Source organism: Scyliorhinus torazame, chromosome 2 (genome assembly GCF_047496885.1).
Source record: "Scyliorhinus torazame isolate Kashiwa2021f chromosome 2, sScyTor2.1, whole genome shotgun sequence".
Taxonomy (NCBI): Eukaryota; Metazoa; Chordata; class Chondrichthyes; order Carcharhiniformes; family Scyliorhinidae; genus Scyliorhinus; species Scyliorhinus torazame.
Genome location: NC_092708.1, coordinates 345,410,093 through 345,425,674, shown reverse-complemented (window position 1 = coordinate 345,425,674; position 15,582 = coordinate 345,410,093). Strand labels below are relative to the sequence as shown.

At 46.3% G+C, this 15,582-nt stretch overlaps 1 protein-coding gene across 1 annotated transcript in view; it reads right to left on the bottom strand.

Moving 5' to 3' along the window:
* Nucleotides 1-15,582, bottom strand: part of pole2 (polymerase (DNA directed), epsilon 2) — a 90,468-nt gene that overhangs the window by 52,108 nt on the left and 22,778 nt on the right. The window contains 5 exon segments of the mRNA XM_072490925.1: nt 2,641-2,696; nt 4,855-4,938; nt 5,624-5,698; nt 7,987-8,080; nt 11,389-11,466. Coding sequence (XP_072347026.1) covers nt 2,641-2,696; nt 4,855-4,938; nt 5,624-5,698; nt 7,987-8,080; nt 11,389-11,466 — 387 coding nt within the window.

The following is a 15,582-nucleotide window of genomic DNA, read 5'->3' as shown; positions in this document are numbered from 1 at the left end:
CCCACTGTAGTCAGCTTTGTAGTCAGCTTTTTTGGCACACTAACCTTTGGATCATATGAAAGAGCAACTGAATGAAGGTTAGACAGTTCTCTTAACTGAGGGAATTGGATGTTGTTATAGAATCATAGAAGTTTACATAGGCAATGAAAAGACAAATCACTTCAGGTGACAATTGCGTTAGTGGTAGATTCAATGCAAACACAGATAGAGACCCAATGGTCACTGGGAAACAATTTTCCATTGGTTCTGGTTTCATACATTTTTATCTAAAGCTTATACAAATCATAGAATTTACAGTGCAGAAGGAGACCATTCGGCACACTGAATGTTCTGCAGTGCAATAGTAAAATGAGGATTTTCACATCTTGTGCATTTTTCTTTCTTCACATATTTAAAAAAAAACTCGTCAAGTTGTTGTAGAACCATTCCAAGAATGCCAACAGCCCTCCAGTAACACACGCAATGTGGAACTCTTCATGGAGGAGTAAAGACTGCGGATATTGGCTTGCTACCGATCAGTGTGAAGCACCGTACTCCAGCCCAATCCTGTCCCCATCTGGGACCGAATTCTCCATTTAGGAGACTACGGGTGGGATTTACCGAGCAACCCGCCGCTTGTTTTTCGGCAGATGAGGAGGCCTGCCAGCAGGATTTTCTGGCACCGCCGTTGTCAACGGGATTTTTCGCTGACTGCACCCCTCGTCGCCGGGAAACCCGTGCGCCCTCGGTGGGACCGTAATATCTGTCTGGCCTGAACAGCTGGTAAATCCCGCCCAAAGTGTTCTCGCCGGAAATGAATAGCATGCAATTCACGTTCCCATTGAGGGTGCTATTTGTTCTGCGATTTAAGACACGCAAATGGGCCAGCACTCTGCCAGCGTGAATCGGAAGCAATTCCCATCCCCATAGGCGGTGTAACCTCTGGGGCCAGAATTTGCACTAAAGTGCCTGACAAGGTGGAGCTGCTTATAAGCGCTCTACCAATCGCACACTCATTCCAGCCACGAAAATGGCTCAAAGACCTGCCCCCCAATTTCGGGGATCTGACGTGGACTCACTGCTTGATGCCAATGAGGAGAGGAGGGACACCCTCTTCCCCAGGTTGGGCCACAGACTCAAGCCCACCCTCCTGAACAGCGCCTGGAAAGATGGTGGAAAAGGCAGTCAATGCTGCCAGCCTCACCAGGAGGAGCTGGTGATCCTGAGAAGTGGGTGCCATTGGTGAGGCCTCTGCTCAGAGACGGGCAGTGTGCCAGGGAGGGTTCCAAATGCCATTGTGCATGTGTCTTTTGGCTGGGATGAGCTCTGCTAATCCCCTGCAGTGTAGCTGCGCTTCTGAGGATTGCACTGAGGAATGCCAACACGTGGTGGGCCAAAGACTGAACATGGTCACAGTGCTCCGGTTTCCTCCCACAAGTCCCGAAAGACCAGCTAATCAGGTGAATTAGACATTCTGAATTCTCCCTCAGTGTACCCAAACAGGCACCGAGTGTGGCAACTCGGCGCTTTTCACAGTAACATCATTGCAGTGTTAATGCAAGCCTACTTATGTCACTAATAAAGATTATTATTACTATTCCCTTGATGATACTGCTGGGATATGAGGGTTTCCAAAAGGGCAGTCTCGGTGGGCTCCCACGTCACCAGAGGCTCTTTGAGGATTTACAGGACACAGTGATCAGTCAGCAGTGTGAGCAGCCAGGAGCCAGTAAGTAGCAGCAGAGGGGTGCATTTAAATGACATACTGCAGCAATGGCGGTCTGAGCCAGACCACATTTATCCTGACGGGGAAACCCGAGTCCACGGACTTGGCACCAACCTGTTCCCTGCCACTTCCCCCCCAGGCAGCCACACCCCCCAGCAAGCCCGACAAATTTTGTTAGTTTTGGTAGCCTCTCGCTCCCCCCTCAACAGCCATGGTGTCCAGGCCCCGCTTGTAAATACTTGCAAAATAATAACAACAATAATCATCTGAAGTAGTGTCACAAGTAGGCTTACATTAACACTGCAATTAAGTTACTGTGAAAATCCCCTGGTCGCCACACTCCGGCGCCTGTTCGGGAACACAGAGGGAGAATTCAGAATATTCAATTCACCTAACACAGTGCATGAAGATGTTATCTGATCCCCAAGCAGAGTTTCTACATTTATTTCAGTTAATATTACTATGAGCACTGTTTCTCAGAAACCTTTCCTCAGATTCCTTCCACTATATTCTCTTCCTCATTATTTTGTCCTCAATTGTTGACATCAGGGGTTTCACTGAACAATTTCTTACTCCCACTCATTCCTTTCCAAGATTTTATGAAAGTGGAGTTCCTTCACTCTCTCAATCTTTCCTTACAATACAACTTTATAACCAAATAACTGTATTTGACTTGATCTTTAATCAGTCAGGGAATCAAGGGTTATGGAGACAAGACGGGAAAGTGAAGCTGAGGATTATATCACATCAGTCACAATCTCATTGAGTGGCAGAGCAGAGTCGATGGGCAGATTGGCCTTCTTCTGCTCCTACATCTTATGTTCTCATTTCATCTCCTTTAAGTTTAGGTGTTAAAATTGTGGCTATACTTTGCTTTTCCCTCCGAAGTCACAAGAGTTTTAAACTCCATGGTTGAGAGCACATAAAAGGATATGGCTTTGCTAAGGTCAAGTTGAACAGTTCCAGTTGGATCTTCAAGAAAGAATTTCCCCTAAAACAGTAAATACAATTAATAATATAGTCATTCAGCATTCATAACACTGAAAACAAAATGTCCATTTCAGTTTTTGGATGCACTGGATTTAAAAAAAATATTAGTTTACAAAAGTGGTGTCAGTGATAGCTAATAACATTACTTAAGTTAGGACAACAAATAATTTATTGCTCACTCTCCCAAATTCCCCCGCTTTTCTCCCAGTCCTCCGGTGGGGCACAGTATTACAGGCAGCAATTTGTGCATCTTACCCATGTGATCACTCTTCGTGTGACTGCCTGTACAGTGAATGTTTACGAAAGAGAGTCATGGCAAGTGAGCCCAATCCACTTCTCACACAGCATGCACAATTCCAAAAGAGGTTACTGGACAGCAAACAAGCTACAGCAACCTGGTTAGTCTTTCAGGGATTCGGAGTCCAATGGTGATATTTCTACCACCAGGTTTTGGTAGTTAACTTAATGCAGACCATGTATCATTCCCACTATGGGATCTCACTATTTGGTATAGCCATAATATGTAGCAAGTATTTATTTTTATTTTTAAAAAATATTTTTATTCTCCTCCTTTTTCACATTTTCTCCCACATTTACACCCATCAACAATAAACAATAATCAACAAGATATGTCAATCCTCATAATAACGATCCCATCCGCCCACCAACCCCCAAACCTCAACCCGCATGTTTACATAAACAAATGGCAAAAAGGAATCAGGGATTACCCGTAGTCACCCTTAATCTACACAGCCCCCCTCCCCCCTCCCACCCACCTCCACAACTAACGATCGATGTTATCCAGTTCTTGAAAGTGCATAATAAATAGTGCCCATGACTTGTAGAACTCCTCCGAGCTTCCCCTCAGTTCGAACTTAACCTTCTCACAGGTCCCCCCCGCCACGCCAGGGCACTGGGTGGAGAGGCTGCTCTCCATCCCAGCAGGATCCACCTTCAGGCGATCAACGAGGCGAAGGCTATGATATCTGCCTCCGCTCCAGTTTCCAACCCTGGCTGGTCCGACACCCCGAATATGGCCTCCTGGGGACCCGGGTCCAGTTTCACATGCACCACCTTGGAAATTACCTTAAACACCTCCTTCCAATACTCCCCTAGCTTTGGACAGGACCAAAACATATGAACGTGATTCGTGGGCCCCCCCCCCCACACACAACGCTCACACACATCCTCTACTTCAAAAAAATTGGCTCATCCTCGCCCTCGCGAGGTGCGCTCTATATACCACGTTCAGCTGTATCAGCCCCAACCTCGCACATGAGGTGGAGGCATTAACTCTCCGGAGCACCTCACACCAGACCCCCTCCTCCATAACCTCTCCCAGCTCTTCCTCCCACTTTGTTTTGATCCCTTCCAGTGGTGCCTTATCCTCTTCCAGAATAGCTCCGTACACCGCTGACACTGCCCCCTTCTCCAGTCCCCTTGTCATCAACACCTCCTCCAGCAATGTGGAGGCCGGTTCCTCTGGGAAGCTCGGTATCTCCTTCCTGGCAAAATCCCGAACCTGCATGTACCTAAACCCTTCTCCCTGCTCTAGCCCATACTTCGCTTCCAGCTCCCTCAATCCTGCAAACCGACCCCGAAGAAACAAATCTTTTAGCATCTTAATCCCCTTCTCTTCCCATTTCCGAAAACTTCCATCCCACCTCCCTGGCTCAAATCTGTGGTTCCCCTGAATCTGCATTTCCCTTGACCCTAAACCCAACCCGAAGTGTTGGCGAAACTGCCTCCAGATTTTCAATGAAGCTATTATTACCGGACTCCCTGAATATTTCCCCGGAGCTATCGGGAGCGGCGCTGTTGCAAGTGCCTTCAGCCCCGACCCCCTGCACAAACTCTCCTCCATTCTGACCCACTGAGAATCAACCCCTCTGACCCAGCTCTGCACTTTGTAGCAAGTATTTTAAGCAACTTCACCATAATTTTATTTAGAGTAACGAAGCTCCACTGCATCAATTCAAAATGTGGGTAAAATATAGGCAAACATCCATATCAGATATCTCCATAAAAAGCAGTGCAACACTGAACTTCTCAAATACATAATGATCTTATATCACTTTACAGTTATCCTACTGTTGTTCATTTTATTGCTCTCAGAATCGAGCAGAAAATAATTGTCTTTCAGCATACTTTTAGCCTACCTCTTTAAGTTGTGTTATCATCCCCAGAACAATAACTTCTCCGATTTTGGATGTGCTGCCAAGGAGCATTTCCACGGTGTTTAGCTAAAAAATAAAGCAGCAAATCTAAAAAATTGGCATTACAGGTTTAAAAAGCATTTTCTTCCTTACTTTATACTGTGGCGATACTTGCAGCCCACCTCCCAGCAGAGGTTTAAAATAGCTCAAGTACTGCATTTGATTTACCGCAGAATAGCACCTCCTTCCCCATTTTACTTTTCCCTTCCCATTATTGTACACTATCCAAAAAGGGGAACATTTCAGTATTTATTCTGCAATTTACGTTGCACCTAATGTCACCATTTTCAAATTGCTATATCTGTTTTCTTTGCAGACTATGGAAAGGATCGACATAAAAATAGTTCTTAATTTGTCAATCAGCTTTATGCAAGAATTGTGCTAATTATGTGACAGTAAATATGGGTTAAAGATTACCATGAGCCCCCTTCGTTCAGTGGCTGCTGTGTGGCATAAGACCCCGAATTGCATATTATAAATGGCTCCCCACCTGAAAAGGGCAAGTGCTCTGACTCCCACCTCAGGAACCAACCCGAAATGGCGGCAAATGGATCATAAGTGTGAACAGGGCATTATATTGATCCACTATGTGTGGTTCTTAAACTCTCCCCAAAATGTATAAAAGATAAAAGAGAGGAAGAAAGTTGGAGAAAAATTAGAGTGACGGTCAAGCAGAAACAATTTTAAGAAGCTCAACTGTTGTCAAACTTACTTGAAACTTATTCCTGTTCTCATCAGGGTGTGCACCTGTCACGGGCGGTGTAAATAATTCATGTCTATGCGTTCGCTAGAAAATAAAGTGTTAAGAATATGAGATGCAACAAGTTGTTTATCAATTTCAGTTACCTAACTTTTCTAAAATTCGAAATAGGGACATCATTAAACGGAAATCAATAACACTTCCAAATCTCTCCCCAAGAACTGACACAGGCACGATGGACTGCTTAGCTTCCTCTGTGCTGCATGATTCCACATATAAAGTAAAGCCTTTCCTTCCCGAGGAGTCAAACTTATTGGTCGGAACTTTACGGCTGTTCCTACTGACGGGATCTTTTAATCCCGCCAGCACCGCACCCCCGGTTTCCCGGCGGTGAGGGGTGCATTTGGCGGGAAACCCCATTGACAACGGCAGGTCCAGATGATGGCCCTTCCGGGCAATGGTGGGCCGCCTTTAGAAACACGCGTCGGGTTGCGTGGAAATCCCGCCCATTTAAACTAAAATAATGCTGCTGTTTCATAGAAGTTGAGGATTTTCATGTGACTGCTAGAAATGTAGAAAATGCATATTAGGATGCTTTGTCGAAGTAATTTTGTTTATATATGTGCAGGATAGAGAAATTTATAACAATCTAAAAGCCAAAATGTCTATGTGATTAATTTTATAAAAGATTACAGTACCCAATTCATTTTTTCCAATTAAGGGGCAATTTAGCATGGCCAGCACATTGTTTTGGATTGTGTGGGTGAGACCCATGCAGAAACAGGGAGAATGTGCAAACTTCACACGGACAGTGAACCGGGTCCTCGGCGCTGTGAGGCAGTAGTGCTAACCAAAGTGTAATTTGCCAAATTGCATCTAGAATATGCCATAAACATTATTTCCAATTCTCTACTTCTGTGCACAACTGCCAAGCTTCCACCAAATACTAGGGCTGTATGCATAGGACTGAAAGCAGTCCATCTCCGCCACTTCCCTTCCTTGACCTCTGTTTCCACTTCTGATGAGAGACTGACAACCAATATTCATCTATAAATTACAAGCTCACTGACTCCCACAGCTACCTCAACTACAGTTCCTCACACCCCACCTCCTGTAAGGACTCCATCCCATTCTCCTAGTTTCTCCGCCTCCGTTGCATCTGTTCCAATGGTGCCAACTCCCAAAACGCTGCTTCTGACACGTCTTCCGTCTTCCTGAACTCAGAGTTCACCTCCACTGTTGGTTGACAGGGCGCTCAACCTCATCTAACCCATCATCTGCACCGCTTTCCACACTCCTTCCCAGAACCAGGATAGGGTCCCCCTTGTACTCACTTTTCATCCACCAGCCTCCGCATTCAAAGGATCATCCTCCGCCAACTCTAGCATGCCACCACCAAAGACACCGTCCCCTCGCCTCCCCTGTCAGCATTCCACAGGGACCGCTCCTTCCGTGATACCGATACTCGAGTCCTTTCCTCCATCACCCCTACTCCTCATCCCCTTCCCATGCAATCGCAGAAAGTCCAACACCTGCCCCTTTAAAAAAAAAAATTTAGAGTACCCAATTCATTTTTTCCAGTTAAGGTGCAATTTAGCGTGTTCAATCCACCTACCATGCACATCTTTGTGTTGTCCCATATGTCTGTCCATTGCCAGCTGCAATGTTGAAGCCAACACAAACTGGAGGAACAGCACCTCATCTTCCGATTAGACACTTTACAGCCTTCTGGACTTAACATTGAGTTTAACAACTTTAGACTAAGAACTCTCTTCTTGACCCCCTTGTTTAATTCTTTTTTTTTTTTTTGGACCCTATGCCCCCTCTCCCCCACAGGACCATCTGAATCTTACCTTTATACCTATATCAGCACCTTCTTTAGTCTTTAACACTCTAGCCATGTGACCTCTAAATATCCATTGAAGTGATTTGTTTGAAAATGGTGTTTGAAGTGATTTGTTTGAAAAAGCACAGTGGTTAACACCGCTGCCTCACAGCGCCAGGGACCTGGGTTCAATTCCGACCTTGGGTGACTGTCTGTGTGGAGTTTGCATCTTTTACCCATGCGGTGTGGGATACCTCCGGGTGCTCCCATTTCTTCCGACAGTCCAAATGTGTGCAGTTTAGGTAGATTGGCCATGCTAAATTGTCCCTTAGAGCCTACGGTTAGACAGGGTTATGGGGATAGGGCGGTAGAGTGGGCCTAGGTTAAGGTGCTCTTTTGGAGAGTTGATGCAGACTCAATGGGCCAAATGGTATCCTTCTGCACTGTAGAGATGCTATGATGTCTTAAATAAAAAAGTAACAAATTATGAAACAAGGAAATCATTTTCTCCCAAGCGTGTGCAAATTCTATTTTTAGTCCTCTCACTTACCTGTTGCATAATCGTATAGCGCTCACAAAAAAGTTCAGCTTTGTTTCTGGCCGTTCCAAACAGACAAGACGCACTACGATCTGTCATGGCAAGGCTGCAGTACAGAAACTTAAGATTTTAGCCAAAATCCTTGTTTTGTAAAAAAAAATACAAGTTAATTTAATTTGCAATTACTTTTCCAAGTTCAAAAAGAAAACAATACAACCAGGTTGATGCACAGGAACAGTGACTGTTAAATATATTAACGTGCAGGTTCAGTCGGCAGTTGGGAAGGCAAATGCAATGCTAGCTTTCATTTTGAGAGGGCTAGAATACAAGACCAGGGATGTACTTCTGAGGCTGTATAAGGCTCTGGTCAGACCCCCATTTGGAGTATTGTGAGCAGTTTTGGGCCCCGTATCGAAGGAAGGATGTGCTGGCCTTGGAAAGTGTCCAGAGGAGGTTCACAAGAATGATCCCTGGAATGAACAGCTTGTCGTATGAGGAAGCTCGAGGACTCTGGGTCTGTACTCGTTGGAGTTTAGAAGAATATGGGGGGGATCTTGTTGAAACTTACAGGATACTGAGAGGCCTGGATAGAGTGGATGTGGAGAGGATGTTTCCACTAGTAGGAAAAACTAGAAGAAGAGGACACAATCTCAAACTAAAGGGACGATCCTTTAAAACAGAGATGAGGAGGAATTTCTTCAGCCAGAGGGTGGTGAATCTGTGGAACTCTTTGCCGCAGAAGGCTGTGGAGGCCAAATCACTGAGTGGCTTTAAGACCGAGATAGATAGGTTCTTGATTAATAAAGGGATCAGGGGTTATGGGGAGAAGGCAGGAGAATGGGGATGAGAAAAATATCAGCCATGATTGAATGGTGGAGCAGACTCGATGGGCCGAGTGGCCTAATTCTGCTCTGATGTCTTATGGTCTTATGGCAATGCTTTAAATTGCATCCCTGTTCACCTGCTTGTTTTGTTTAATTGTTTTTAAAGACATTGTGTGACAATTGTTTTCTTCCAGTATCCAAGAAGCCTAGCCTAGATAGTTATAATATTTTATGGATGCTTGTTAACCTGATACCATGATGAGGTATGTATTCAAGAAGATTTCATTGTTTACCTATTGAGTTAGTTAATTAAATTTGAAATCAAGAAGGCAGAATCTAGACCAGCATTTTTCAAACTTTTTTTTCCCCAGGACCTACTTTTGCCAACTGGCCGCCTTTCGCAACCCATGGCGGCCAACCTTCGCAACGCATGCCACTGAGAAAGTGGAGCCTGCTTGGCCCTATCAGGTGTAGACCTCAGCCAGTTCCTTTGTGCAGTTTTCATCCTGATGAAAACGGAAAATCCAACCTCGCACTTCAAATTCCTAGGGGTACACATCTCCAAAAATCTGTACTGGTCCACCCACGTCGACGCTACCTCCAAGAAAGCACAACAGCGCCTATACTTCCTCAGGAAACTAAGGAAATTTGGCATGTCCACATGAACTCTTACCAACTTTTACAGATGCACCATAGAAAGCATCCTATCTGGCTGCATCACAGCCTGGTATGGCAACTGCTCAGCCCAAGACCGCAAGAAACTTCAGAGAGTCGTGAACTCAGCCCAGTTCATCACACAAACCTGCCTCCCATCCATTGACTCCATCTACACCTCCCGCTGCCTGGGGAAGGCGGGCAGCATAATCAAAGACCCCTCCCACCCGGCTTACTCACTTCTTCCATCGGCAGGAGATACAAAAGTCTGAGAACGCGCACAAACAGACTCAAAAACAGCTTCTTCCCCGCTGTTACCAGACTCCTAAACGACCCTCTTATGGACTGACCTCATTAACACTACACCACTGTATGCTTCATCCGATGCCGGTGTTATGTAGGTACATTGTGTTGCCCTATTATGTATTTCCTTTTATTTCCTTTTCTTTTCATGTACTTAATGATCTGTTGAGTTGCTCGCAGGAAAATACTTTTCATTGTACCTTGATACATGTGACAATAAACAAAATCCAAATCCACATGTAGGTCATCGAAGGGCAATAGCAGCAAAATGCTTGTTTTACTCAGCACTGGATACTCCTGGAAGATGCTACTCCAGAGCGATGACAGCCTCATGGGCTTTTGGCGTGTTTTTAATGTGGTATTACAGGTCAGCTACAGCGGCATAGTCTTTTAATTTGGAGTCAGCACTAAATTAATATGACTCTGGTATCACAACCTCAAGGGATTTTTCACCCTCCATTCCTCTGTCAAAATCTGAAACTTCGCCTCTCATTTGGTAGTACTTCCCTGCATATAACACACATGAGCTTTGCATCCTTATTTGCATTGGCACAATTGACAAAACCGTACCTCAAGAAATCATCTTTATACTGCTTTGTTCCCGAGTTAAGTTTCTTCTCTGTAGCATTTAACCAGAGGCCCTGGAGTTCTCTACCGAGCTAACACTAGAACTGTTCTGTCATGCCCTGGACTCTCCTGGGTAGCTCTCTCCAGCAGATCCTGTTGTGAAATCCTGTCGAGTAGGTACACTGCCTATTTGAGTCTTTGGCAATGCTCTTATTTTTAAGGAAACAATCCATTTTCACAGTCCAGTTGGCAGCAGCTGGTAAATGAAAGGAGCTCTCCTCTGTGATTTGGCACCAAAAGCACGCAAAAGGCACTAGACGACAAGTGTACGTGCAGGGTGCATAACCTGCTCTCTGGTGTCGCTCCAGGCCGGAAGACTCCACACAACCTCATTTATTTTTATTTGGAAGACCGCAGTGGCCGCCATTCTCAATGTAAAAGCCAGTAGTGGCCATTTGGCACTTCTCCCACATCGGGACTACCGTGGGAACGGCGTGACCGATCACTCTGCGACCCTCCCGACACCCACCCACGAGTCGTGACCCGCACTTTGAAAAGCCCAGATCTAGACTTCATGAAAGTGAGTTAGAGCCTATAGTTATAATAATCAAACTGCTGAAGTTCCACAGTGAACAAAAAGCTAAATTTATTCCAGTTTTAAACATATTCAAAATTAGATGGGCTCCATGCTCCGATGATATTATACCTCAAGGACAGCCTGTTCCTTTTTCTATGTAACCTGAAACGAACGGCCACCTGGGGGCCTAACAGGATACAGAAGCAGCAAAGCACATCTTCAAGAAGTAATGGCTCAACATACAAAAGAAAAATGTAACTGGTGATAAATAATTTACAGAGTTCCAATAGTTTATCAAATGCATTAGTTCCACTACATAATTAGGTCTTTTAGGAATCATGTAAAAGCATAGACCAAAAGCAATCCGCGTCATAATAGGCCTGAATATTGAAAGATTATTTCCGAGAACAAAGTCACTCAAATAGCACTGTACATGCAGAATTATGAATGGTTTGGCCGTCTAAATAAATAGAATTAGTAAAAACTCACGGTAAAAACTTCTTCCTTTCTGAATTGTAGATATAACGAGGAACTTCAAATGCACCAATTACATTGAAAACGTGTTCTCTGTATATGTAAGCACAGAATTATTAAAACAAACTTGCACCGTTTGCTGTTGTAATTGGTTTAAACAGATGAAAGTAATATATGCCATTCGTAATCTCCAGTAGCATTGCTGAAATAAAACAGTTGTATCGCACTCTGTTTCTCTTCCAGTCGTTTATAATTTACTTATCTTCCCACTTTCTTTCAGCTGCTTCTCAAAACATTTCACTGTATTTCTGTTTGTCTCGGACTCTTTTATACATAGATACATAGAAGATAGGAGCAGGAGGACGTACTTTGGCCCTTCAAGCCTGCTCCGCCATTCATCATGATCATTGCTGATCATCCATCTCAATAGCCTAATCCTATTTTCTCCCCATAACCTTTGATCCCATTCTCCCCAAGTGCTATAACTAGCCGACTCTTGAATATATTCAATGTTTTAGCATCAACTACTTCCTGTGGTAATGAATTCCACAGGCTCACCACTCTCTGGGTGAAGAAATGTCTCCTCATCTCTGTCCAAAATGGTTTACCCTGAATCCTCAGACTGTGACCCCTGGGGCGAAATTCTCCCCCAACGGCGCGATGTCCGCCGACTGGCGCCAAACACGGCGCCAATCAGACGGGCATCGCGCCGGCCCAAAGGTGCGGAATGCTCCACATCTTTGGCGGCCTAGCCCCAACATTGAGGGGCTAGGCCGACGCCGGAGGGATTTCCGCCCCGCCAGCTGGCGGAAATGGCGTTTGTTGCCCCGCCAGCTGGCGCGGAAATGCGACGCATGCGCGGGAGCGTCAGCGGCCGCTGACAGTTTCCCGGCGCATGCGCGGGAGCGTCAGCGGCCGCTGTCAGTTTCCCGCGCATGCGCAGTGGGGAGAGTCTCTTCCGCCTCCGCCATGGTGAAGGCCGTGGCGGAGGCGGAAGGGAAAGAGTGCCCCCACGGCACAGGCCCGCCCGCGGATCGGTGCGCCCCGATCGCGGGCCAGGCCACCGTGGGGGCACCCCCCGGGGTCAGATCGCCCCGCGCCCCCCCCACGCCGCCTGGTCCCGCCGGTAAATACCAGGTCTGATTTACGCCGGCGGGACAGGCAGTTTCTGGGCGGGACTTCGGCCCATCCGGGCCGGAGAATCCAGCGGGGGGTCCCGTCAACCGGCGCGGCCCGATTCCCGCCCCCGCCCAATCTCCGGTACCGGAGACTTCGGCGGGGGCGGGATTCACGGCGGCCTACGGCCATTCTCCGACCCGGCGGGGGGTCGGAGAATGACGCCCCTGGTTCTGGACACACCCATCATCGGGAACATCTTCCCTACATCTACCCTGTTAGAATTTTATAAGTCTCTATGAGATCCCCCCCTCATAGGGGCTGGTTTAGCAAAGTGGGCTAAACAGCTGGCTTGTAATTCAGAACAAGGCCATGATGGCGGGTTCAATTCCCGTACCGGCCTCCCCGAGCAGGTGCCGGTGCCGGAATGTGGCGATTAGGGGCTTTTCACAGTAACTTCATTGAAGCCTACTTGTAACAATAAGCGATTATTATTATTAGGAACTCCAGCGAGAAAATCCTAACCTAGTCAATCTCTCCTCATAAGACAGTCCCGCCATCCCAGGAATCAGTCTGGTAAACCTTCACTGCACTCCGAGAGCAAGAACACCCTTCCTCAGAAAAGGAGACCAAAACTGCACACAATATTCTAGGTGTGGCCTCACCAAGGCCCTGTATAATTGTAACCACACATCCTGCTCCTGTACTCAAAGCCTCTCGCAATGAAGGCCAACATACCATTAGCCTTCTTTACCGCCTGCTGCACCGGGGTGCATGCTTACTTTCAGCAACTGGTGCACAAGGACACCCAGGTCCTGCTGCATACTCACCTCTCCCAATTTACAACCGTTCAGGTAGTAAGCTGCCTTCCTGTTTTTGCTTCCAAAGTGAATAACCTCACACTTGTCCAAATTATACTGCATCTAGCATTGATTTGTCCACTCGCCCAACCTGTCCAGACCATGCTGTAGGATCTCTGCATCCTCGTCACAGTTCACCCTCCCATACAACTTGGTATTATCTGCAAACTTTGAGATGTTGCATTTTGTTCCCTCATCCAATCATTAATACATATTAATTTGATTTGATTTATTGTCACATGTACCTAAGTACAGTGAAAAAAGTGTTTTTCTGCGGCCAAGGGAACGTACACAGTATGCACATAGTAGACAAAGAGAATAATCAACAGAGAGCATTGACAAATGGTACATCGACAAACAGTGATTGGTTACAGTGCGGAACAAGGGGCCAAACAAAACAATTTTTGACCCGGCTTGGGTCACTGTCTGTGAGGAGTCTGCACATCCTCCCAGTGTGTGAGTGGGTTTCCTCCGGGTGCTCCGGTTTCCTCCCACAGTCCAAAGATGTGCAGGTTAGGTGGATTGGCCATGATAAATTGCCCTTAGTGTCCAATATTGCCCTTAGTGTTGGGTGGGATTACTAGGTTATAGGGTGGAGGTGTTGACCTTGGTAGGGTGCTCTTTCCAAGAGCCGGTGCAGACTCGATGGGCCGAATGGCCTCCTTCTGCACTGTAAATTCTATGATCTATGAGCAAGAGCAGCTTAGGGCGTCGTCAATAGTGTTCTTACAGGAAATAGATCAGTCCGAGGGAGAGTTAGTTGAGGAGTCTAGTAGCTGTGGGGAAGAAGCTATTCCTATGTCAGCTGTGGGGAAGAAGCTGTTCCCTTGTCCTATTATCCTTCTACTCTGGCATTCACAGGGTTCCTGTGAGAGTAGCCACTAAAAGTGCATAACAGGAACTAAGGATTTGAGGTCTATGCTGAAATGGAGTGTGACATGAGGGCTAGAAAGCAGGCAGAAGTCCTGGTTGGACAAAAAACACCTTTGATTGCCTCCTTTATCAGTCAGGCGTGTAATTTGCATGTTTAATAATATCGGAGACAAGCAACTTGAGAAATTCATATAGCTAGAGGTTCTGTACACTCAGTAGGAGTCAGACACTCTCCCAGAAGTGACACACTCCACTTAACTAAGTCTAGTGGTTTTCATAGCCAAGGCTTAGGGTTCCCAGAGTATGCAGAATTGCTGAGTTTAACCGAGCAAAAACATGTAGCCTGCTAGCACAGAGCACCAGCAGGTTTGTTGCTGCTCATCAAGCCAGGACCATCCTATCCATTTGGATGTTGGCTTGAATGGTCACCAAGAGCTAAGTAAAAACAATTCTAGCTCCAGGTGACAAGTCTACTCTTCCCGGTTTATTGGTGAATAAGATTGGCTATGTCAAAACTGCCTTGGAATGTCAAATTATGCCTGGCTCAGTTCATAGAAGAACAGTGCTTTTTGGTCCATCATGCCTGTGTTGGTTCGCTGGCAGAGCTATCCAACTAATCCTACTCATTCCCATAACCCTAAACCCTTATTTCCCTGTCACATATTTATCCAATTCCTTATCAGACACTATATAATCTGCCTCCAACACCCCTTCAGGCACTGCATTTCAAATCACAACCGTGTTTTCAAAAAGAAAAAAGTCCTCATCTCATGTTCTTTTCTCAATCACATTTTAAGTCTTCATCTCTTCATCTGGATGAGCAGTGTGTTCAGTGGAGGAGGTGCACTGCCCTAGGGGTAGTTGAGGAGGTGCAGGACCAGCTGGGGTATAGGTTTTGGGACTTTAGGGACATCCTTGGACGACTCCTCTGTGCACATGTGTCTGGGTTGAGCAGAGTCCTGCACTTTGCTTGATAACCTATTCCCCCCTCTTGTGGTCGGGGTGCTTGGTGGCCCCGGGGGGGGGGGTTCCCCTATTCCCCTTATTGTACCGGGGAGGAGGGAGTCGGCCTCCCCTCCCTAGGCACCCGACTGTTGGGTACTTTGACGCTTCTTCTTCTCTTCGGTGATTGGGTCTCCCCGGTTGAAGCTGTCGTAATTATTTTTTGGTAGCAGTGGGGGATTTGCACTGCCCTGGGTGTGATGGAGGAGGTGCAGGACTGGCTGGGATACAGGTTACCAGGTGAGTTGGAGATCCTAGGGGTGCTGACTTTGTGTGTCGGAGTGTACTGGGCTAGGCCCGGTCCAGTGTTGTGGTTGGTATCCTGTTGGCCCCCTGAACTTAGGATGTTCCTTTTCGA